The sequence below is a fragment of the Macrosteles quadrilineatus genome, unplaced genomic scaffold (genome assembly GCF_028750875.1).
Source record: "Macrosteles quadrilineatus isolate MER2022 unplaced genomic scaffold, UCM_ALF_1.0 Scaffold_6__1_contigs__length_79288215, whole genome shotgun sequence".
Classification (NCBI taxonomy): Eukaryota; Metazoa; Arthropoda; class Insecta; order Hemiptera; family Cicadellidae; genus Macrosteles; species Macrosteles quadrilineatus.
In genome coordinates, this window is record NW_026542599.1 from 24932838 (window position 1) to 24958207 (window position 25370).

The 25370-nt window shown below is 33.7% G+C and overlaps 6 protein-coding genes across 6 annotated transcripts; 5 read left to right on the forward strand and 1 right to left on the reverse strand.

Moving 5' to 3' along the window:
- The first annotated feature begins 993 nt into the window (after positions 1-993).
- Positions 994-24878, forward strand: LOC128997240 (UPF0235 protein C15orf40 homolog). Its single transcript, XM_054422852.1, has 5 exons — positions 994-1129; positions 22398-22563; positions 22976-23081; positions 23641-23768; positions 24748-24878. Exons 2-5 carry the CDS (start codon positions 22447-22449, stop codon positions 24841-24843), a joined length of 447 nt encoding a protein of 148 aa, XP_054278827.1. The 5' UTR covers positions 994-1129; positions 22398-22446; the 3' UTR covers positions 24844-24878.
- Positions 2061-8291, forward strand: LOC128997401 (uncharacterized). Its single transcript, XM_054423038.1, has 3 exons — positions 2061-2065; positions 4017-4164; positions 7720-8291. The coding sequence occupies exons 1-3, from the start codon at positions 2061-2063 to the stop codon at positions 8074-8076; spliced, it is 510 nt and encodes a 169-aa protein (XP_054279013.1). The 3' UTR covers positions 8077-8291.
- On the reverse strand, positions 9690-13907 carry LOC128997402 (uncharacterized). Its single transcript, XM_054423039.1, has 4 exons — positions 13613-13907; positions 13031-13124; positions 12306-12430; positions 9690-9899 (listed from the first exon to the last, which is right to left on the reverse strand). The coding sequence occupies exons 1-4, from the start codon at positions 13712-13714 to the stop codon at positions 9690-9692; spliced, it is 531 nt and encodes a 176-aa protein (XP_054279014.1). The 5' UTR covers positions 13715-13907.
- On the forward strand, positions 13948-17094 carry LOC128997403 (UPF0235 protein C15orf40 homolog). The gene is made up of 6 exons (XM_054423040.1): positions 13948-14053; positions 14431-14531; positions 15071-15185; positions 15854-15984; positions 16271-16356; positions 16986-17094. The coding sequence occupies exons 1-6, from the start codon at positions 13948-13950 to the stop codon at positions 17050-17052; spliced, it is 606 nt and encodes a 201-aa protein (XP_054279015.1). The 3' UTR covers positions 17053-17094.
- On the forward strand, positions 17797-19638 carry LOC128997404 (uncharacterized). Its single transcript, XM_054423042.1, has one exon. It carries the CDS (start codon positions 17797-17799, stop codon positions 19636-19638), a length of 1842 nt encoding a protein of 613 aa, XP_054279017.1.
- Positions 21049-21977, forward strand: LOC128997405 (ADP-ribose pyrophosphatase, mitochondrial-like). Its single transcript, XM_054423043.1, has one exon. The coding sequence runs from the start codon at positions 21054-21056 to the stop codon at positions 21975-21977; it is 924 nt and encodes a 307-aa protein (XP_054279018.1). The 5' UTR covers positions 21049-21053.
- Positions 24879-25370: the final 492 nt, after the last annotated feature.

A 25370-nucleotide genomic window follows, 5' to 3' on the forward strand; every position in this document is an offset into this window, starting at 1 on the left:
GTACCCTATGTTAGATTAAGAAAGGTCCAATCTAGCTATTGTATACAGTAGAGATATAAGTTTTTTAACAAACTCCCTTGTACCGCTCGGAACCTGCCGGAAGCAAAATTCAAAATGGGGATTGAATCTCTTCTGTTGGCAAATCCGATTTACTCATTAAAAGAGTATTTTGAAATTTCACCTGGCCAAGTAAGTAAGTTTTTTTAGCCAATGAGTGCCAATGTGTGATGATAAATAAGTTTTGTTTTTGTTTTTCAATTCTCTGCATGGTGTGTTGCAGGCTTAGGCTAAGATTTTGATGTATTGACGTTTCCTTGTACATATTATGCTTTCAGGAAATAAATCATTCTCATTCTCTCATTCTCATTATCATTCTCATTCTCATTCTCATTCTCATTCTCATTCTCTCATGATCTTGAATCTATTAACTCTGGACCTTATGAGAAAAATTGAAGGCAGCCTACTCGGGAAAATAATAGAAACATATTAACCTAAACCATTGACTAAGGAAGGAAATGAAAGTTTTTTCCCTTGTCTGTGCCGTGCCTAAACCCAACCCAACAGTTTCTTGTTCTTACTTGTTCTCGTTCTTTTCCACTGAGCTAAAATTATAACTGGAGGTAGCACTGAATGTCAAAGATGCGTGTCGCCAGCCGCCATGTTTGCGTGAGTCTGGTGTCATAAGAAGCCATATTATTGCTATAACTATTATTATACTTGGCTTAAAATACCTACTTTGTATGGTCGCCATTTCAAAGAAAATTATTAAAGTATTAAAAGTATTCAAGTATGACAAAAATACTCACTGCTATACCAACCTAGTTATAAGAAGCCATGTTATTGCTATGGTAAGAAAACTTACTGCTATACCAACCTAACAAAATCAGCGACTCGCTTTTGACAGACTTCTGCCATGGCAGTGCTACCTCCAGTTAGAATTATAGCTCAGTGTTCTTTTCCTCCGAATCGCAATCGGATGTTTTTGTTTGTTTATGTTTATGGGAGGTTTGTTTTGGTTAAGTTATATCGACATCAACATATCGTAGAATAAAACACCGCTCACCAATTAATAAATAACAACACAGAATCGCCAGTAATCGGGAAAATAATTACACTAAGTTATTGCTTGGTAAGCCATTACAGTTAATACATTACAGTATAAGCCTACAGCACAGCATAATTTTACTTAAAAATTTGGCTATGCCTACTTTGATATTTAACTTATTTAATAACTTAGCCTGGTGTCTAGGCCTATTTAATAACTTAGGCTATGTGGCTATTGGTTCAGGTTATAACTTAACAAAAACCATCCAGACTTTTTAAAAATATTTGCTTTAACATCCCAACATGTTTAAGTTGAAGCATTGTAATGTTTGTTGCACAAAAGAACAGGTCTACAGACATTCGCCTAATGTTGGTACCCGATTCGGTAATTATTTGGACGTAGTGACTACTCTCAAAAGTGAAATTTTTCTTTTTCATAATGACCTTTTCACGCTGAATCCGAAAATGAGGTTTTTATTTTTCGGAAAATACCGGAAATTCCCGAAAAAAGGGAAAAACGGGAAAAATATTTTTTTACTCAAAATATGTCATGTGGGTACTCAAAATATGCGGAATATTGTGTAGATTAAGAATATGCAAGAATTGTTTTGATCCGATGAAAAACACCGGAGATATGACGAAAAAAAACTGAATAATCTGTTAGGTTAGGCTTGGTTAGGCTAGGTTAGGTCAGGTTAGGTTAGGTTATGTTTGGTTAGGTTAGGTTAGGTTTGGTTAGGTTTGGTTAGGTTAGGTTAGGTTAGGTTAGGTTTGGTTAGGTTAGGTTTGGTTAGGTTAGGTTAGTTTAGGTTAAGTTTCGTTACGTTAGTTTATCAATAACATGAGTATTGTAAGTAAACTAACCTAACCTAACCAAACCAAACTTAACCTAACCTAAACTAACCTAACCAAACCTATCCTAAACTAACCTAACCTAACCTAACCAAACCTAACCCCAACCTAACCAAACCCAACCAAACCTAACCTAACCCAACCAAACCTAACCTAACCTAATGATGAGGTAAGGATAGGTTTGGTTAGGTTAGTTTAGGTTAGGTTAAGTTTGGTTTGGTTAGGTTAGGTTAGTTTACTTACAATACTCATGTTATTGATAAACTAACGTAACGAAACTTAACCTAAACTAACCTAACCTAACCAAACCTAACCTAACCAAACCTAACCTAACCTAACCTAACCAAACCTAACCTAACCTAACCAAACATAACCTAACCTAACCTGACCTAACCTAGCCTAACCAAGCCTAACCTAACAGATTATTCAGTTTTTTTTCGTCATATCTCCGGTGTTTTTCATCGGATCAAAACAATTCTTGCATATTCTTAATCTACACAATATTCCGCATATTTTGAGTACCCACATGACGTATTTTGAGTAAAAAAAATATTTTTCCCGTTTTTCCCTTTTTTCGGGAATTTCCGGTATTTTCCGAAAAATAAAAACGACATTTTCGGATTCAGCGTAAAATTTAGGTCATCATGAAAAAAAAAAAATTTCACTTTTGCGAGTAGTCACTACGTCCAAATAATTACCCCCGATTCATATTAAGTTATCGACTGAATCAATTAGAAGGTTTGGGTTTTGGTACAGTTAGGGAAACTCCCTAGTCTGTGGTTTTGGTTTTTTTGGGTACACTTCCATATCTGTTGGCACAAACAACCGAATGAAAATATCGATCGATATATCGTTTGGTTAGTTAGGTAAGGTTAACCTAACCAAACGGTATATCGAATTAAACAATCGAATAATCAATATTACTCATTCGGTTGTTTGTGCCAACAGATATGGAAGTGTACCCGTTTGTTTTAGTTAGATTATTGATCAAATCAATACTTTGTTATAATTAGATTGATTATAATTGATATCTATTAGGCCTAACTTAATATTGGTTCTATTAATATTATGGGAAATAACTTTCTGGATCATTGTCGTTTAAATAATCATTGATGGAGTAGGCTAAAAAGTTAAACACTTTAGATAAAAGATATAGGCTAGGTGGTATGACTAAACTATTTTTAAATCTAAGTTAGATATTTCTTGAACTTCTTTGATCCTGGCAGGTAAGTTAATAAGATTATTGTGAAGTTTTAATTAAACTCATAAAAAGGTGATTTTTGTAATAGGCTTAACAGAGACCGTCTTGGGTATTGAAAGTAATTTTTAAACCGGCCGGGTTGGATAGTTATCTTCAAACTGGTTTATTCTGTAAGATAGCAAATTACGGTATTTAAAAATAACTAAAACTTAAAGTTTTGAATATATAAATATACTTACTGGGGCGACTGGGCATTGTTAAATATAGCATACCTATGTCCACACTTGTGCGCCAAGTGCATGCGTCAAGGCATGTCCGAATTGAATCAGATGGAGCTCCATCCAATAGCGCACAGCTTAGCCCATGACTATTAACCAGCCTTTTTACTTTTTAAAAAAGAGGTTGGTGGCCTCTTTTAACCTTGCATTTGCCCGTCCACATAGACTAACCGCCTGTGTGTGGAACGTTTACAGCAAAGCAAGGAGTGAGCCGGTACAGTACAAAGGTGAACGGTACTGATAAATTTTAGTGGCAGTGACCAGGATCCGAACCCACGACATCGCTGCCTTGAGCCCGAAGTCCGCAACGCTACCGACTGAGCCACCGACTCACTAAACTACCTTTCAACTGCATTACATTTTTGACTAGTCGTCTGTGTTGTAGTTGTTTGGAGCAACATGAATAACGAAGAAACCTTAGAATTCATAGAAGATTATCGCTCTCATGTGTGTTTGTGGGACATACTGAGTAGGCTACATTTTAGGCCTACACTAACAAAAACTTTGCGAAATGAAGACTACTTGGATTTAGCTAAAAAATAGGTACAATATGACTGAGAAGGGTGTACGGAATAAAATAAAAAGTCTGCGGTCTTTTTTTTCTAAAGAGCACCAATAGTTAACTTATTTGCTAATAAAAGGGGTGAGGGAACAGATAGCAAGTACGAGACACCTTGGTTTGCATATTCCTCGTTAACGTTCATTCTTGATTCTGACACCTCAAGAGACACAAAGGACTACTTGCACGGTATCTCCGACAACATTGAAGACACCTTGGATGAAGATGAGGTGAGAATAATAGGCCTATACAGGGTGATTTGTACTCAGTGTGACAAAATTTTTTTGATGTAAGTACAAAGTAAATGAAGTGTGATGATGCATATCAAATGTTCCAAGTCTCAAAATTAGCGTCCCAAAAAATTATTTTATGTTTTTCAAAAATAACCATGTTTTTAAACTTAATACAGCGATTTCTCGATTACCTGTATATGGATTTGAGTAGATAATGTCATTTTCGTGTTCTACATTAAATTTTGAATAAGAATAATGGAAAATGACGGAGGATCAGTTGTAAAAACTCTATTGTAAATAGATTCAAAGATAAAAATTAAGATATTTGATAAAAATTTTAAAAACAATGGTCTATTGCATTTTTCACACCCTGTATACAAGAAAGTGTCAGAATATGTTAAAAACTGCGCCATTTTATAAGCTTTCCAACCATATGCTACACTATTGAGGTTTATGCCTGCTTATGTACGCATTAATGGTTTGAAGACTACAAAGCATGGTGTCTTTAACAGTTAAAACATAGAAAGTCGGCATGTATTAAGCAAAAGTTGTATTTTTGTTTCAGCTTGAACAGTAAAAACAGTAAAAAAGTTCCCTGTTTTCTGGTATTCAAACCACTAAAACAAACAAAAAAATATCTAAACCTCAATAGTGTAGCATATAGTTGGAAAGCTTATAAAATGGCGCAGTTTTTAACATATTCTGACACTTTCTTGTATACAGGGTGTGAAAAATGCAATAGACCATTGTTTTTACAATTTTTATCAAACATCTTAATTTTTATCTTTGAATCTATTTACAATGGAGTTTTTGCAACTGATCCTCCGTCATTTTCCATTATTCTTGTTCAAAATTTAATGTAGAACACGAAAATGACATTATCTACTCAAATCCATATACAGGTAATTGAGAAATCGCTGTATTAAGTTTAAAAGCATGGTTATTTTTGAAAAACGTCAAATAATTTTTTGGGAAGCTAATTTTGAGACTTGGAACATTTGATATGCATCATCACACTTCATTTACTTTGTACTCACACCAAAAAAATTTTGTCACACTGAGTACAAATCACCCTGTATAGGCCTAGGCCTAAGCTAATCTCATTGTAATTCACGTACTCGATTGCAATACTGACTGCCAGACACTGTAAGTCAATCAAAAGACAAATTGGCCGAATGTTTTGCTTTAAATGTCAGGTGAATAAACTTCTTTTGGATTCATTTAAACATATACGCTAAGCCTATGCATATTACAGAATTCTATATAGGAATACAGAGTTAGCCAAGATATTTTAAAATACCCCCGCCGCAGTAAACCTGCAGACTAAGTGAATTTCCATTAGCCTGATAGGATTTCACATTAAAATGCCTCCTTAAAAATATCATATTTATTCCCTACTAGCTGTAACCCGCGGGCTTTGCCCCGTTTAACTTCTTAATTTTCAAGATTATCTCATTTTATGGCTCAATCACGTCCTGGTTGAAGTTTGTTCGCTACGCTCACTCACCTTTAGGTTGGAGCTCGTTCGCTACGCTCACTCACCTTTGGGTTGGAGCTCGTTCGCTGTGCTCACTTGCCTTCAGGTTAGCTCGTTCGCTACGCTAACTCCCCTCCAGGTTGAAGTTCGTTCGCTACGCTCACTCACCTTTTGGTTGCAAATTAGCTGTTTTCATAAATGTAAAAGAAATAATAGTGCTGCACCCTGTTGGTAATCCTTGTAACTTTAATGCTATTGAACATCATAGAACAGAACCAACTTGTTTAATTGAAACAGCTGTTAAGATTCAATAATTCCATTTCTCATAAGGTTAACATGGGAAACTCCAGAGCCACTGGGGCGGAGCCCGAAAGGATGTTTGAAATAAGAATATGCCTATATGTTAATCGGGAATGTGAGCTATCATCATGCCAAATTTCAGCCCAATCCGTCCAGTATTTTTCGCGTTCACTTGTCACAAACATACATCCATACATCCATCCATACATCCATACATCCAAACTTTCTCATTTATAATATTAGTAGGATTTAAATAGAATTAGTTTAACGAGTACTTAGGTTTGCTGCAACAGGGAGGGTAAAAAGGTGGTTTTTTATGTTAATAGTTTAGTAAGAAATGAATGTATTTTCCAAATTCGATCAAAATATGTTCATAAACAAGTAAACTACAACAGTTGACTTATTCTCCATAAAAATAACATAACTTAGGGATTTTAAATTTACAATTTTTTGGAATTTTCTCTGTAAACCATTAGGCGCACAATAACGCTTCAGAATACTAAATTATTTGTTTTTTTAAGCTCTACAAAATGGTTTGGAAATAAATTTGTGTTTTTAGGGTCAAAAATAGGAAAAACCTTCTTTTACCCCATAAAACCCCCCATAAACCCCCGTTCCCATAGTCCGATCATGCTGGTTTGCGAACTCGTTCGAATAAATGTAGGTTTACACGTTTGTACCAAATTTCATCGAAATCGGATCATTTTTGCTCGAGTTATCGTGCTGACGGACACATATATATATATATATATGAATTTGAACGGATGGTGTTTTTGGCCTCTAGGGACCTCAAAATGAAAAAATAAATCAGTCCCGGGTCCAGGTCTTACCATGAATACTACGGTACGGTAATAGCTTATTCCCTATATGGGAAATTCGCTAAAAGTGCCATGCATATTGTATTCTTCTGGCTTATAATGGCTCGTATGCGATATGAAGTACTCCATAAATTCTTGTCCCACTGCTTTAGAAGCATTATAGGTATATTGTGCGGTGTTGTGCGCAGTAGTCTTTCACCATTATCTGCCTTCAGGTTCTAGGGTATTAACTGACCTGTACAGGTTTACCTGTTATCAAAAGAGCCACGAGGACAGTAGAACCGCTGAAAATCTTGCTGGGATCTGAGGAAGTTGTGAAGACACATACATGCAAGCACAATATCAAACACAGCATCATCAACTTGAAGTTAAATTGGTTCAGAGAAAACTGAAATCCGATGCTAATAAACCAAAAGCATTTCCCACTAAAAGCCTTGCCCCAGATATTCTACAATTGAATATTGTCTTTGGGGGCCCCTTCCCAACATAAACATGGAAAGGTTTCATTGTGTGATAAGCCAATAAAAAGGCTTCATCTGCAAATAGTAAGTTTACAGGATTGGTTTGGTTCTGCCAGGTTCATCACTTGGTCACATGATCAAGTCTAGTGTAAAACTGTGTTTCTAAAAACACCTCCATCTGATATTTGGCCTTGACAACCTATGCTGACATAGATAAAATTATAATTGCCATCCCCAATAGCCATGATTACACAATACTGCGATCTCCTCTATAATTATACAATTTTGCTAACAACTGTATTTTCAGGTCGTTGAATCACTATGTGCTTCCCATCAAGAATCCGGACACAGTTAGGAAATTCCACCGTAAACAAGTGCCTCTTGCGATTTCTTCCAATCGCTTTTCAGTTTCTGGCATCTGAAAATTGTAATAAGAATATATTTAACATTAGCCTATTAGTTAAGAGTTAATGAATTAATCATGTGTTTATTTTAGGAAACTAATGAAATGTCAATACCCGAATGTTCGTGGTGTGGAGATGTTTGTCTCAAACCGGGAATAGAGCGGAAAGACATGAGCGAAAATATAAACACATCAGAGCACACACACACTAACAGGAACCTTTTAAAAAGAAAAAAGGAAGAAGAAAAGAAAGAAGAAGAAGCTTTCACCTCCACGTCTATTGCACAAAAGGACGACTGCAACATATTTGTACAAATGGTGGAAGCTGAGTTACGTAAGTTGAACCCCAAAAATAGGGTTATTGCCAAAAATAAAATACAGAATATCTTGTTCGACCTTCAACTACAGGAGATAAATGAAACACAATCGGACGTTATAAACCCAAAGTAGAATTGTATGCTACGTCATCAAATTCTGAGAATACTACTGCCTCTATTTGATTGTTTTGCTGATGGAGAGAGCAATCCTGGAAATGGGAATGTGATAAAAGAATTTTAGTATAACATTTAAAAGCTGTTTGTAAAATATCGGAGTCACAGATATCTACACTGGACACTGGGCGAATAGTAAAAGGACATTTTTAGTTTGAGGTAAATTTATTAAATCGCCTTCGTAAAACAAGTAGGCCTACAGTAATTGTATTTTACTAAGTGTAGTGTATGTATCAATAGTTGATTTTTTCCCACTTTCATAATGTTATCTGTTAACTAGATTTAGTTAATGTTGCTTACATATACATAATTTGATAATTATTTTGTAAATAAATAAATAACTTTTAATATGTCTCAGAGATCCAATTATTGCCCTAAGAACTATTGGTGTTGTTGCTGAGATTAACTGTTTGGACAACCTGAACAGACAAATCAGCGACGCAAAGCTATTACAAGTTGTTAAGAATCGCAAAGCTATGGCGACCTTATATCTCTAAAGAGAGTATCACATTTTTAAATTTTTGACTGAACCAGCTCTAAAAGTGTGTTAAATTTGTTCTTTGACATCCTAAGTAGGGCCTATGGTCAAAGTATGGTCGCCATTTCGATAAAAAGTATTAAGTAGTTAAACAACACATTGTCACATTCTTTAAATCTTTCTATAATAAGAAAATTTTGAGTTTTTGACTATACTCCTTCATTTACATTGTGTACGCCTTGATTTCTTACATTTTTTAACTTTTCTTAAGAAAATATGTTGTACAAATTCCTACAAACAGAATAGCGTCAACTACATCCATCTTGGAAAAGGCATCTCAAAGCGCACATGCAATAATGCATGTTGAATTGAAAGTTGAAAGGTACGTTGAAATCAAAAGTGTACAAGTGTGGACATAGCAAATGATTCAAGTAGAGGTTTACAATATCATAATGTTTTTTTTTTTACAAAAAGACATGATTCTCAAATTTTCTTTTGTTTTTAAAAATTGAAGCTGCATTATGAAGTTAAGTCCCCGTTGAGTAAAATGTTTTTGATAATACTGTATACGAAATTGGTTACATTACTTAAACTTAAAACATACATTTGAAAACAATGTTTAAGCTGGGTTTAGTTTCTTTACTGTAGTTTCAATGTAAATTTTCAACTTAATTTTGATCTATGTTCATGCCAAAAAATGTGTGGTTTTTATAAACGACAAATCTCATCAAAAGACAAAAGAGACAACTTTTTTGTTTTGTAATGTTTGAAATTCTTATTATTTGTGTTTTTGAACTATTTAGTTAAAAAATACGCTTGAGTATTATTGCCCCGTTGCGAAGCACAGGCAGAACAACTAGTTTACGTTTACTTAGTAAGTATTAAAACTAAAACATATAATTAACACTGAATCAGCACTAAATAAAAGGTTTTTTATACTGTCAGCGATCTTGAATCTATTGTTAGAATTAACTTTATGTAATTTGAGATTCCCTTAAAAGGCAATCTTCAACTAAGGTAATTTAAAGGGTAAAAATATTGAACCGGTGGAATCGAGAAAGAAAAATACTATAGGTTGTCCATTATGGTTTCTATTACAAATTTTTATTTGTCCAGTCAAACTCCCTAGTTTCATAATCCTGTGCTTCCTTCACATCTGCAAGTTCTTCAGGGTCCGTTACACAAAGCGCTGAAGGCTCTTCTTTTGCAGTAACTTCTAAGGCAGCAACCAATTTATCGATCAACTCGTAGGCAGTGATGGCAGATCCTTTAACTTTCACAGATCGTTGAAAAGACTTTTCTCCCTGAAATTAGTTAATGTAGTAGACATCTTAAACTTCAGTGAACCTCAAAACAAACTCACATATTATGAATGCAATGGTGAATCTCGTCCCTTCCCTTCTTAAGGCTGAAGCAGCTTAAGACAAAAAAAAAAAAAAAAAATAGAGAGTAAGGTCTGAGTAAATGGTCTGAATGGCTACATCAAGCAATGATTTAAAAAAAGGTATAAACTTGGTATATAATATAAATTAAATTATAAATAGGTGTTAAATATTATGTTTCTGCAAACTCGATAGGCCTACACACTTTTATACTTTACCCTGCCACAATTTAAAATGTGTGTCCATCAGTGTATACATGTGTAAAATCATTGATCAGCTGAATTGATTGGAAGATGAATGTACGATAAATTTGAAAAAAATTATGAATCCTTCTGTATACCTACACTCTTCACTTTCTAGATAAAACCAAACTGCTGTGGACAATTAGGAGTTTAATTATCGACTAGCGTACATGTTGCTCGAATTCGAGCAATTGCAATGTATTACAGGAGTTATTTCAAAACAAATAACAGTCATATTTACAATGAGTTTAAAAGAGTCAACTCAAAGATTACCGGTGTGTAACTCAGACCATGTTTATCTTCGTTATTGATAAACCTAAAGCATTCCGGCCGGTTTTCTCCTTCTCTAAATGCCTCGCTGTACAGGCAACACAGGTCATTGATAGAGGGCCAATTGAGAACAAAAAGTCGTTTTGGGGTAGTGTTAGGACGCATTTGTAACCTAATAGTTGAGTGTGTCCAGGGTCAGGTGCCGACTGTGATGAGTTAGGCCTAATACGCACCACTGATCTGTACCTGCGGTCGTTATCACGATTACGCCTCCTGTCTATGTTTCGTTTTCGTCGCGTCGGAGACATTTAACCCTCCAAGTGTCCATAGTTTAGGCCTTAATGTCCACCTATTTTTGGCGCATTTGCAAGGTTTTATTAAAACAGATCTGAGAAGCTTAAAACAATGTTAATTCTAATGTTCTATATACCATTTTGTTTGGAAAATCATGGGCTTCAATATTATATATAAAACATAAGGAACATTTTTTCAAAAAAAAAATTTTTAGGTAAAAAAAATATAATTTCGAAAATTTTCAAAAAAAAAAATAAGTTCGCGCTCAATGAAATTGTATAAATTATAGGCCTATAAATATTTGAAAATAGCCACTTTGTTCTAAATTTTATGAGGATTACAAATATATAATAATATAAGGAAGTGGATTTGCAAATAAATAAGTTATGGGCAAAAAACTGATTTCAGTACATAGCGTTTAGCTAAGAATGCATAGCCTAACCATAGCTAGGAATCTGGCTGATAATTTACATCAATATCACTACCTACTTCTTCAGGATCATCAACCAGCACTTCAAAACCACTTAAATCTTCTTATAATGCACCACGTATATCACTACTTTTGATTTTTAACACTAAAACAATGATAAACGTAATAAAACACATCAGTCATCGGTCCGGGGGAACCTAGCTGTTTACAAATACACGCACGTCAGCTGTCTGCTACAAATATTTTCGGAACTAAAATGAATAGCGCTTAGAGACAGACCTCTGGAGAAAGCTTAGAATATTACGGAAAGAACGATACCTAACTCGATCCAGTTCAATCCGATTCAGTCAGTCATAGAGCCTTCGCCGTAAACGATGTCTGCGTGTCGAAAAATCGACAAGTAACACTACACAAAGTGTGCTGCTTGTCGAATTTTCGTCAAGTAACACTGGGAGGGTTAAAAGAAAAAACAACAACAAATAAACAAATTATAGGTACACAAAAACACTATAAATGCAAAAATTTAAGTTAGAATCATGCTAACACGATCCGTCATAGCGACACAAAACAACCATAAATACACAAATTTAAGATAAAACCATAGGCCTACTAACACGATCCGTCTTGGGGGTTATGTTTACACAAACTCAAATAGTAAACAAATGTACTCAATGCGTTTCATTGAATTGAAAAATAAATAACAGCAATTAAATTATACAGCTGATCAAAATGTAAACAATTATGTTCCTCATAAGGATAACATGGGAACTTCCAAAGCCACTGGGGCAGAGCCCAAAGGACTTTTTCAAAAATGTAAGGCCAGTTTGCAAATCTACGCGACACGCTCTTTCCAGTGAGACGTCAATGGATGAAATCGGTTAATAAATGGCGGAGGAGTTCAACCGACAAAGTTTCATGTAGCGTATTAATTATAAAGATTACACTTCATTGGAAACAGGTAATATATAAAAACCTACCTACATCTAGATGAAAAAATACTCTTAGAAGAGGTTAAACCTAACATAAAATGTAGTTTGGAGTCAATGAGTTCATAAAACGAGTCTTACTGGACTAGACAGTGTTTATACTTACAGGAAACACAGTCAAAGATGATTCTTTCACACCAATAACAGTGCTTAAAAATTTAACTAGTGCTTCATTTTCACTCGTGTCTTCATTTCCTTTTAGCTGAATACCAACAGAGTTCATCCCACTATCTGTAGGATTGAAAATTATGTCAAATTATAAGCCTACAAAAATACACAGGTTGTGTGTACACAGGTTTGTACAGCTAAAAATTGCAATTTATTTGTTATGAAGTCACAAAGTTAAAACACATTATTAGTCATAAATTAGTCATTTCATAAATTTGTTGTCTTTATGGATGAGCTATAGACGTTATTATTAATTTTAATTTTCATTTCATTCTATACTTGAAAATGTCGTTAGAACAATAAAATACCCCCAAAGCAGAAAACCTGTACACTTAACAAAATTTTTTGTCTAATTGGAATTTTTTTTCAAAATTTCAGATTTATTATCCGTATTTCAATCAGAAATCAAATATTTAATTCGCATACTACTAGCGTAACAGCATTTGTATGCATTTGTTTGATGAGGAAACCTCTAAATGGCAAATTTCATAAAAACAGTCTGTCCACTCCAATTTAACTTCTGGAGACAGAATCGGCGAGGGATTTCTGAAGAAGAAAATTATATCCGAATCAATAAAGAAACTGACTAAATAATTAAAGTCCATAAAATAACAGTTGTACCACAAATAGTATTATATATACTTTTCAACAGTTTATATTTACCTATTACCCTGTTTGAGTTCCCTCTGTATAGCTTTACATTCATAACTAAATCTTGGTTTTCATCATAGTAAATATTTGGTTTCCCCATCTCTTTCTGAAACAACAAAAAAGTATTACTTTGACTATTCATTAGAGGTTTGGTTAATCTATTTACGTGCAACATGTGCGCTTATTATTAATTTTTTCTACACATCATAATGTCGTGATGTTGGCCAACAAATTGTGTCCATTATCTATCTACAGTTATTTTAGTGTCTAGTTAATTAATATGAGAAAATGATGAGAATTTTGCACCACACATCAATATGCATTAGTCTCAACCTACAAATCAATGACTGGGGCTATCTAGGTGATGAATATAGAAATTATTTGTATTTTTATCTATATGCATGAAATAAAATAATGGCTGGCATACAGTTAACATAAAAGAATTATTGAAGATATCAATCAGAATGTTTACAGTTGTAATCTCTCTTCAGTTTAATAAAATATGTCTACATCTAAAAATCGAATGTTCACTTTACTATTTAAAGCGAAATTGGAAGGGACATTATTCACATACATATCATGATCTTTGCTTACCTCAAATTCCTTGCACTTTTCATAGTGAGATTCGGTTTCTAAATCTGAACCATAGACATTGGAAAATAAGTGAACAATTACGACAAACTTTTGCCATCTCATATTTTTTGTTAATCTGTTACATTTTTAACAATAACTATTTAAAAATCCAATCAGATACATTTTAAATTTACTCGTGATGTGTGATTATTAACATTTCAAAATCCTAAGTTGTCCTTGAATGTTGTTGTTTGTGTTCCATGGTGAAACTGTGTGTGTATAATTTACGGTGTGATATTTAGTGCACATTGCAATGTTCTGGAATTATTGGTTTGTGAAATTGTTTTATTCAAGAGATGGTGCTTATCAGGTTCAACGACATTGGCATGGAGTCATTGAGTTTAATAGTTGTGACATGTTTGTCTTTGAGTTTACTCCATTCAGCATGCACCTCTCAATCTGGTACGTCAATAAATTATGTGAGCCTTTTTTGTAGTTTTACATCTTCTAGAAATCAAAACATAACCATAAACTTCTCTTTCAGTTACTTACATTATCATTTTTTCTCTGGGCCATGCCAATGAATGTTTTTAGTTTTATTTGTTCTTAACTTTAATGTAAAAACACTGACAGATATGTATTTTTTTAATTTATGATCTAGTTCTTATACTTGTGAACTTCATTCCACCTCAATCTGATAAATTAATAAAAGCTTTCTATTTTGTTTCCTGTGTTGTAGGTTGTACTCATCATAAAACAGACATTTATGTATTTACAATTTCTCTTCTTCTTACTCGGTCGAGAATTGTCTTGGTAATCTCAAAAAAATTTGTTTATAGGTGAAATTAAAACGGAATTGACATCATCCGACATAGATGAAATTGTTCGGTCGGTTGAGGATAGCACTGAGTTCTTTACAGGGAAGGTGTGCTGTGGATATGTAAGTTTATTATGATTCAGTGGACTGTTCAATATGATACTATGTAAAAGACGCATCTTACCATATACTACTTAGAATGACTTTTTGAAACTTTGATATAAAATACCTGAAATCTTAGTAAACCTTTAAAGTTAATCAGCGTTGATGTTCTATTTTATTAAAAACTAAAAGTAGGTAATATCATTTTAATCTAATTTTTTTATCATAGTTCAAAAATGTCTTGATCAAGGCATAATTTTTTTTTTAATATACTTTACCTTAGTTGTATCTTTTAAAGATATGTTTATAGTTTTTTATTTATCAATAATAACTAAGGGTTGGTTTATATTGTGTGTAAAAAAAAATTTGATTATATATAGTTTAAAGAGTTAACCTAAAATATTTGTACCAGTGTTTTTAAACTCTGGTTTAGCAATGTTCCCAATCCTGGGTCGTCTCCCCATTAGTACAGTTTGTTTCTAGTTTCAAAACTAGATATATATTATATTAAGTAGTTTTTTATAAAGCATACAAAGTAATTAAAGTGTTCTTTTTTGTAGGATGAAGAAAAGAAAGAACCCAAGTATGGCAACCACCCCGTTACATATGACCAGGAAGGAAATATCTTGATTAAAATATTAGCTAAACCCAATGCAAGCAAAACTATCATTGGAGGTAATAGAAGTGTAATAAAATTATGGCATATATTAAAATAAGAGTTTTTAGTTTCTTAAAACCCTAAGATGTTTTGCATGATTTATTTTAAATGTATTGAACTTTTTCAGAGGATTCACTAAACAAATTTTTGTTTTAAAACGACACCCAATTTCAAGATGGTGATGTACAATACCATACTATCATCATTATGCAAGATTTTAAATTTAGTTTTAGTTAAATGCTCCTCTAACAATATTGTATACTATTTTTGGCGTGAAAATATTTTTAATTAAATCAAACGCTCTGTACTTATTTTTTTTATCATCAGGTTTATTCTTTGGCATCTTTTTGCACTTGCCCTTTATAACACATGTCCGTGGTGTAGTTGTCACGGACTTTTAATGAAATGAACTCAGTACGTGATTCCTATAAAACACAAATTGAGTTTAACACCCGATAAGAAACATGCAATGCAACAAATGTGAGCGATTTACCACTGTGGCATTATCAAACATTCAACTTTTGAGTAGAGATTTCTAAGTGACAATTTAAATCTGCTGTTAGCTGCCAGTTAGTTAGATACCTACTTCGCTTTTGCTAACCCCTGAAACCTTTTCTTTGTTAGTCTTATTATACTTAATATAGAATCTATTTATGAGTATTTTCATTGTAATTTTTAATTTCAGTGACCACCAAAGTTGAAAGGTTGGGTTTGAGAATAGCAGCTCCACCTGTGGATGGTAAAGCCAACGCAGAAATGTTGCGGTTTCTGGCTAAAGTTTTGGACGTGAAGAAAAGTGCATTGAGTATCATTGAGGTATATATTTTATGTTGCGAGCTATTTCAGGCTAAACCACTCCTCTTTCTTTTGTGTCAATATCCTGTTTAGTAGTATAAAAAGTTATACAAGTGTTGTACCTACAGTAACTTTGCGTGTTTCAGGGCATAAAGTCAAAAAGGAAAACAATTAAAGTCGAAGTGGGGAATTTAAAAATTGAAGATGTACTGAGAAAATTAAACATTAAAAACTAATAAAATGTTACTGTTTTGTAAAATCTTGAAACAGTTGACACAAGTGTGTAAAAACAGAAATTATTTTGTAGGACAACGGGGATTTTAAAACAGTCAAAGTAGCTGCAGGAACTATGTTCATCGAGGATCTACTTAAAAAGTTGTTGGATGCTCAGTAGTAAGTACTAACTTGTTATATAATTATTTGATTTCGTGAAAATCAATACATTATATGTACATTTCTCCTGTTATATTTTGTTCATATATGTGAGAACAAGAGAAAGGTAGTATGACAGACAGAGACAAGTCCCTTGTTCGTGGTAGTATATAATATGTTTAATTAAGAAATTACTACGGCCATTTCCCATCATGATTGGCAACAAACTTTTTTACCAAAGAAAAAGAATTTACTGTAAACAAAGAATGCAATGCCGGTAACATGTATTTTAGTACTGTACCTCGCACATCATCGACATTTTAATAGCCAAATAAACATTTCCATATTCATCTGAATAATAATAATGGATAAAATGTTGTAAAAGATTGATAATTATTCTTATTCTTACCTAAACTTGTAAAAACCCATTTCAACTATGACCTTTGACCAAAAGGTAAGTTTTTTGTAGTAAAACCTCTGGGTTTTTTCCTCATGTAGATGCTAAATTATTAAGCTTAATAGCTAAATAATTATTCTTGAATTTCTTGATTGATGTGTTTTGAATATTTATTTTCTCAAAAATACTGTACCAATTGTTCTATAAGTCAGTTGTTAGTGTATTTTAGTGATTTATTTCTTCTTATTTTCAGTATGAAACCGGCTCACATTGGACATCCAGATTATCTCAAATTTTACTACATCGACGAAGAAGCTTAATATTCAGTTAAAATATTTTCTCCTATTAGAAATAAATGTTAAGATATGAGATGTTGTGTTAATATATTCTAAAAGCGATAAATGCACTTAGTACCTTTATAAATAAAATATACTTATCTTTAAATGTGTACAAATTGTCCCCATGGTATCAAAAAACTGTTAACTAGTATATATTTTGAAGTTTTAACTATTCAATTTTTTTGCCCATCTGATGGAAATGATGCTACAATATTTCTTATTCATCGACCTTGATTTTTAAAAGTCAAAGATTTTTACCATAAAGAAGACCAAAACTAATTCAAGCCATAGAAAGACATTTATTAATTTTAAACTCAAATATTTTTGTATGGTTTAAGTTTTGATTGTATTTTACAACGTGTTAACGATAGAACTTTAACTTTGTTGGAAATCAAGTTGTATTTTATATAGTACAAATTCAATAATTATCAACATCCAATATAATAATTTATTAGTCTTTGTTTTTATGAACAGATGGTTTATTTTAATTTATTTTAAACAATTGAGAAGAGTTGTGTTAAGAATTTAAATAAGTGATCAAGAACATAACAATTTAGTTAAAAGAGAAATGTTATAAAATATTTAGTGGCGACCGTGACAGGATATTTATAGTTAAAATTCAGATTTAGGACTAAGCTTATATTTTACTTTACAATGGATAAGCTGAAGTCATTAAAGACAAAAAGGACTCAACTAAGAAGGACTTTTACAAAGTGTAGTAATGAAATGGATAAATTACTAGCAGAGGATATTAAAGATGAAACAGCAATTAAAAGTCATCTAAACAAGTTGCAAGATAAAGCTGATAGGCTTTTTAAGCTAGATGAAGACATCGAGGAAGCCTTGTTTGAAGATCCTGCAACAACGGAAGAGGACTTAGAAGCTGAGTTTGATACTACAGAATCTTACAGAGACATGTTATCTTCAATGAGAGCTAAGTATGACCATTTCATTATTCAGGTTGGCCTAAGCCAACAGTCAAGAAGTGAAGTCGGGGATACCGTTCACAGTCTTAAATTAGTATCTAAGAAGGGGTTAAGTCTACCTAAATTACAATTAAACCAGTTTGATGGAGATGTAAAAAATTGGATAGGGTTTTGGGGGCAGTTTAAGAAGGTCCATGAGGATCCTGATCTAGAACCTGAGGATAAGTTCCAATACCTCATCCAATCTTTAAAACCAGGATCATCCCCTAGGGAATTAGTAGAAAGTTTTCCCCCATCTGGAACTAATTATGTAAAGGCCCTAGAACAATTAAAAGCAAGATTTGGTAGGGATGACTTTTTAATAGAAGTATATGTGAGGGAACTGCTCAGTTTAGTGCTCCAACAAGTAACGCTAGGTCCTAATACTAAACTATGCCGACTGTATGACAAACTAGAAACACAGTTAAGGGCACTTGAAACTTTAGGAGTCACTTCAGACAAGTATGCTTCAATGCTGTATCCTCTTGTAGAATCTGCTTTGCCCGAAGAAATATTACGAGCCTGGGAGCGGCATCGTTCAAGTAGGTTACTACACACACCCTCAACTTCTACATCGTCAGATCTAGTAATTTCTAGTAATTTTCTAGAAGAACTTCTTGATTTTCTAAAGGCTGAGGTGGAGAGTGAAGAGAGGCTGGCGCTTGCTCGTTCTAGTTTTAAATCTGCCACTCCAGGAGACAACAACAGCAAATGCAGCAGCCCCAGGAAAATGTCAACGGTTCACGAACCTCGTCAGAGTGAACCTACGGTAGCAGCTCTATTGACAACTGGTACAGAGGGTCCTAGAAGGTTGGTGAGTAACTGCACTTATTGTTCTAAAGGAGGGCACAATGCTCAAGATTGTTCCTATTTTCAACAATTGACTTTAGATGGAAGAAAGGAGCATCTGAAAAAGAAAAATTGCTGCTTTGTGTGCTTGAAGCAAGGTCACTCAGCAAAAAAGTGCAAGGGATTTGTCAAATGTCTCTTCTGTTGTAAAAGACATTATGGAATCATGTGTAGGGACTTATATGAAAGTAGGCCTCGATCTAAAATTGATGTTGACAAGCCAGACTTACTGCAGCAAAGTATAACTAAGCCTAAGTCAGAGGTTCTCAGTAATTTTGGAAACGGTACAGGAGAAACTTTATTACAGACTCTTTTAGTTAAGGTTGTGGATGATAAAGGTAAAGAATATTTGGGAAGAGCACTTTTGGATCCAGGTTCCCAGAGATCCTACATTACGAAGGACTGTGTCACTAAATTAGGTCTACAAGAAACAGGTAGTGAAGTCATAAATCATAGCTTGTTTGGTGGTGTAAATGTAAAACAAAAATCTCATAAAAACTACCTAGTGACTCTTCAGAATGTAAATAACTCTTTCAAGATCTCTATTCCTGTGACAGATCAAGAAACAATTTGCAACCATGTTCCTAGGCTTAAGAGTGAAGAGTACTTTGACATCTTGAAAGAAAAGAACATTATTTTAACTGATGTAGGTGAAAATGTACCAGATGTAAAAATGTTACTTGGTGCAGATGTATTAGTGGATTTGTATACAGGAACTATCCAGAGGATTGACGACAAATTAGTTGCTATTTAAACGTACCTTGGATGGACCGTGATGGGGAAACAACCATGCAGTGGAAGTCGTAATACGTCTCTACTAACTTTATTTTGCCAGAGTAAACCAGAATTGAGAGATCTAGGGAGCTGGGAAACAATCAGAAGAAGGGATCCTATTGAGGTGAAGCAGAGAGACTCTATTGATGCTGAAGTGTTTCAACCTTTTAAAGAAAATGTAGCGGTGAACGTTAAAAACAGATATGAAGTCAATTTGTCATCAAGCAAAAGACTAAATACTCCCAACAAATTAAGTGACTGTGTTAGAGAAATTGTTTCAGATCCAGCAGAGTGGACAACGGTTCATCAATTGCTGCATCGCCCAGTGACAAAAGACAGTAGCTTAACTACAAAAATAAAGCCAGTGTTTGATGGGTCTACAAAGAACAAAAGAGGTGATTCTTTAAACAAATGTTTTGCTAGAGGTTCAAATTTCTTAAATTTAGTTTCACCTCGTGTAATGAAATTCAGGAAGCCGTTGGATTGGGAAACCGTGAAAAAGAAATGTGAAATCCATCAAGTAACTTGGAAATTCGATCCTCCGAGTGTCCTATGGTGGGGAGATATGTGGAAACAACATGTGAACAGAATGGAAACATCAATGAAGAGATCAAGATTTAAGAAAAGGTATCTTGCAATGCTCGTATATGTTGAAACGCAAGATAATTCCTCTTCCTCAACCTCTACAGAAACAAGAAGAGGGAAAAAGATCAAAATTCCCGAGGAAAATGGATTTGTGAACTTAAAAAAAAAAATATGTAAATAGTTTTGTTTGAAATTTTGATAGTGTAAAACAAAATTCCAAGGTGGGGAGGATGTTGGAAATCAAGTTGTATTTTATATAGTACAAATTCAATAATTATCAACATCCAATATAATAATTTATTAGTCTTTGTTTTTATGAACAGATGGTTTATTTTAATTTATTTTAAACAATTGAGAAGAGTTGTGTTAAGAATTTAAATAAGTGATCAAGAACATAACAATTTAGTTAAAAGAGAAATGTTATAAAATATTTGTTATGGATCAGAATAAAATCAGTTCTTTAGTATTTAATAATTGTAAAAGTTCTTATTTCACACGAGTTCTAACAAACTTGTTATTAGCTATCCTAATGTAACACATTCAAACATTAATAGATATGAAAACCAAAGTTAGTATCCTTGAAATGATCTACAATTTGGGGTAAAATCACAAACCTTAAATTGTTTTAAATTTTACAATTAGTCAGAGACAATATATAAGTTATAAACAATACTTATGACTCCAAAACATCTTAACTTCAACACCTTATCTGTCATATGGATCAGTCCTCTCTGATTTCATCCCATACTGCTATCTTCTCACATCTCTAAATGATGACAATCTCAATAGTAGATAAACATTTGAAATGAAATGCATAAATTAATCGATTCTACCATTTTGTTTGTTATTACTTTGTTGAAGGCGTCAAAAGGAGAAACGAGTTTTCACGATTTTGAAGTGTCCAGTGAGAGGATACACTTTCGGTGTCGTACAGGGATCTATCCATTTTCTGTGGAGAGGTTGGCAGTACCTGATGATAAAGTGAGATGGGACTGTGATTGGTCGGACTACAAACCACCTTTTTTCACAGCGTTTTCCACCGTTGGACAGCCTTGGGCTGATTCCGACATAGGAGACAAAAATTTCAACCCACAATGGAACAGCGTTGATGGATTGCTAAACCGCAGAAGTTACATCGGGACCTACAAAGTTTCTAAAAACTACCCGATTAACCCGATCGGAAGAACCGGCCTTGCAGGTCGTGGTGTTTTAGGCCGTTGGGGTCCTAACCACGCTTCAGACACAGTAGTGACGAGATGGAAACGGAACGGAGAAAACCTACTGATACACAATCCGACCTCTGGTAAACCCATCCTACAAATGATCGCTATCCAGAAAAGAAGCGGGGAATGGGGACTTCCTGGAGGGATGGTCAACCCTGGGGAAAATGTTCCTGCAGCCGGGAAAAGAGAGTTTTTCGAGGAGGTTCTTGCTTACGAATTCAAATCAAATGATTCGTTAAAAATCGAATTGCTCGATAAACTTTTCAAGAAGGGTGAGGAGATTTACAAAGGATATGTGGATGATCCTCGCAACACTGATAATGCCTGGGTGGAGACTATAGCTCTGCATTATCATGATGCGTCGGGAAAGCTGCTTGACTCTCTGACACTACGCGCTGGAGACGATGCGTGTAATGTTTCTTGGATGGATGTCGACAGAAACATACAGCTGTACTCGGCCCACCAAAAGTTTGTTTACAAAATGACAAGTCGATTAAACGCTCATTTTTGAAAACTGAGTTTTTATTCCCCTGTACAATCTTGTAAACATGTGAAATGTTTGAATTATGGAAATTGTATTTATGTGCCGTTTTATTTTGGGTAGTGTTGTGTAAAACGTGTTTTACACTCATCTCCATTCATACTTGGCTTAAAATACCTACTTTTTACGGTCGCCATTTCATTGAAAAGTATTGAAAGTATTATAATTAACGTTTTGTTTACATATTTTTACTATTTTTTAACTGTGTGCACCTTTAGAAACATATAAAAAAACTCACTGAATGAAAACCAAACATATCCTAACACAACCATTTACTACTTTATGTTTGTAGTTTTCAAATAGCAATGAATTGAAGCTATTTGATTTGACATGGCCATAACATAAATAAAAGATAAAGAGTGTGAATCTTATAGTATTGTTTTGTTTTAGGTTACCAGTACTATATTGAAGTTTAAAATGATTTGAAACTTAACACCAAATGATTGGAGCATGTAGGATCTTTACTAGACAGTTTTCAAAGTATTTCCCAGAAATTGGAAGAATGTCAAAATCAAAGGTTCAGAAGTCTAAAAACAAAAACAATAAAAATGAAGAGGTAAATTGTTAAAATATTTCTTGCTTTCGCACTTGCATATTTTAAAATGTAAAACTATTTAAGTTGTTGAATTCAAAAAGTTTTCATTTTATACACGCAAAAAATTGTGACGACAAAGTTTGTTGATTAAAACACTGTCTAATTGATTATTATTAGTTTATTACCTATTAATTTAGTTTTTTAGTACAGCAATACTGTATTCCTACTGCCTTTTTATTTTCTAAGCCCATATTGTAATCTCGATACGTTATTGTAACTGTTGTACTGTACAGTAATTTCTATATCAGTTGCACATTAAACATAAAAAAGATCGCTCTCCTAACAAAATATATTGTTGCTGAGTCCACAAATTGTTTCAATATGAGCATGAGTATACATCAAATAGGTACTAAATGTCTGTGTAATTTTTCAGAACCCTCCCTCAGAATCCCCAAGTGGACCGGTGTCTGCTCGAAAAGATGGAAACATTTCTATTAAAATATTAGCAAAGCCTGGAGCGAAAACTAATAACATCACTGGTGAGGGATTCCTAATTCTAGCCAAATAGAAGAATCTTTTTCAAACTATTCTGTTTGTTTTGTGGTAATTAAAGTAATGTTTCTCTAGTATGAGGACTGTATGCTGTGTTTTATACACCAACAAATGAAATCAGCTGTTTTTGGCAAGTTAATTTGATTGTATTGTATACTTTATCCCACTTCTGACACCATAATATATTTAGATTATAATAGATAATGCTAGAGGTGTTTAGGCTCTGCAATAAGTAGACATCTTGAGGGCGGAAGAGTGTATATTTTCTAAAGACAGGGCTGCCACATATATAACACTAAATTATACACAACTGCATACATGATATACATATAACAGTAATGAGTAATGAGGAAATGATACCGGTACTATTTTACTTGCTCTTACATGTGTGGCAATGTGATAATTTCCATGCAGTGGTAAAAAAAAACATAATTAATTTTACTCTTCTTTTTCGCATCAGTCTATTATGCCTGCTTTCTACTGCAAAATGTTGATATCAAATTTTACAATCATTAAAACTTATCAAATCTATTTTTCTCCATCAAGACATAGGCGAGGAGGCTGTCGGTGTTCAGATCAGTGCTCCTCCAGTAGAGGGGGAAGCCAACACGGAATTGGTCCGATACATGTCTGGAGTCCTAGGTCTGCGGAAAAGTGACGTCACTCTTGATAAGGTAAACATTTGTAGCCGCTAACCGATTTAGTGGTTGTGACAATACTTTAGGAATCTTGAAATATTTTTGGCTTACCAACAATTTGCCTCAATTTCTCTTCTAAGATTGGGCCATAACTTCCTTAGTAACCTTCATTGGTCACTCAATTTAAATTGTGGTTGTACAAGATAATATTTAAGAATTTGAAATGAATCATAGATAAATACAGAAGATCCCTCTAATTATCTCAACCATTTGATTCAACAAGGTGTGACTATGTTCCTATGCGCTTGAGATTTTTTGTTGTCCCAATGCTTGTTTTGGAACATAGTTAAAAATATTTACCAATTTTACTCTGTTCCCCTACATAGTACATCTTATGGTACAGTTAGGAAAAATATTGTTTTCATCAACATTTTAGAGTTTTTTTTATATTTGTTTTGGGTCCCATTGAACCCAAAAAAGTGGTTTTGGAAGTTATGTCTATGTGTGGTTGTGTCCGATTTGGAAGAAATTTGGTATGTGGGTATTAATCCATAGTCTCTACAGGCATTTTTTCATTTTTTGAGATTTTGGTTTTTAATTCTGATTTTATGATAGTTTTTCCCACCACTTACGGATAATAAGGGTTGTAGACAAGCTAATGGGATAAAGTATGTGTCATACTGCTGATACCGTTTACTTGCACTGATGTCTACCTTTTGTCATGGTCCCAATGGTGTTTCCACTAACTACGGTAACATCTGTTAGCTCTGTGGAGTCGAACAGTATATCACCCACAAGGTCACCACTTCCAAAATGCTATATCTCCATTATATACCCATGCAAGGATATTGATTGCCCTACTGTTGGCTAAATTAATTGGTGTTTTAGCATGTTTGCATTTTGGGATACTTGATAAGAATAATTTTCAACCTTGGTTACACACACACATTCAATTCAATTTCTAGAATAGAAGAGGCAGAGTAGTCTATCCTATATTACAATGTATTTTTTCCAGGGATCAAGATCCAGACAAAAAACAATCCTACTCCAGTCAGGGACTTTGTCTGTCAGTGAAGTGATAGCAAAATTAAAGTCAGCTATGGATAGTTAGCACTAGGTTAAAATAATTATGTACATGTAAATATAAATAATAAATGTGTTTTTATAATAAATGTGTTTGCTATTAACTATGTTTGAAGTTTGCTTGTTGGGTTAGCGGTACTTAGTTGCGTTTTTTTACTGAAAAAAAAACAAGAAAAAAATTTCATTGTATTGTATGCTTTAGAACCTGATGCTGTCTTCAGGCGACTCAGAATCATTTTATACAAAAGCTTCGAGCAACACATAATGAAAGCCACAGCATAGTTTTAGAGTACCTGCGTTGAGCTGTCGTCTCATTTAAATGTAATAAATCGCTAAACACATTGTATATTCCCGACATGTTTAATTTTATGCAGTCGTTCTTATATGTTTATTCAAGCTTCAAATATCTTAAAGACAATCAGAATCCAGATTTATGTTTATTTCTATTTTTAATACAAGTTTTTTATGGTCACAAACTGTCACTTGGTAACGCTGGATAAAAAGTTGCATAATGCTTGATTTGAAATGCAACTCATAAAGATTCTATCCATCCCG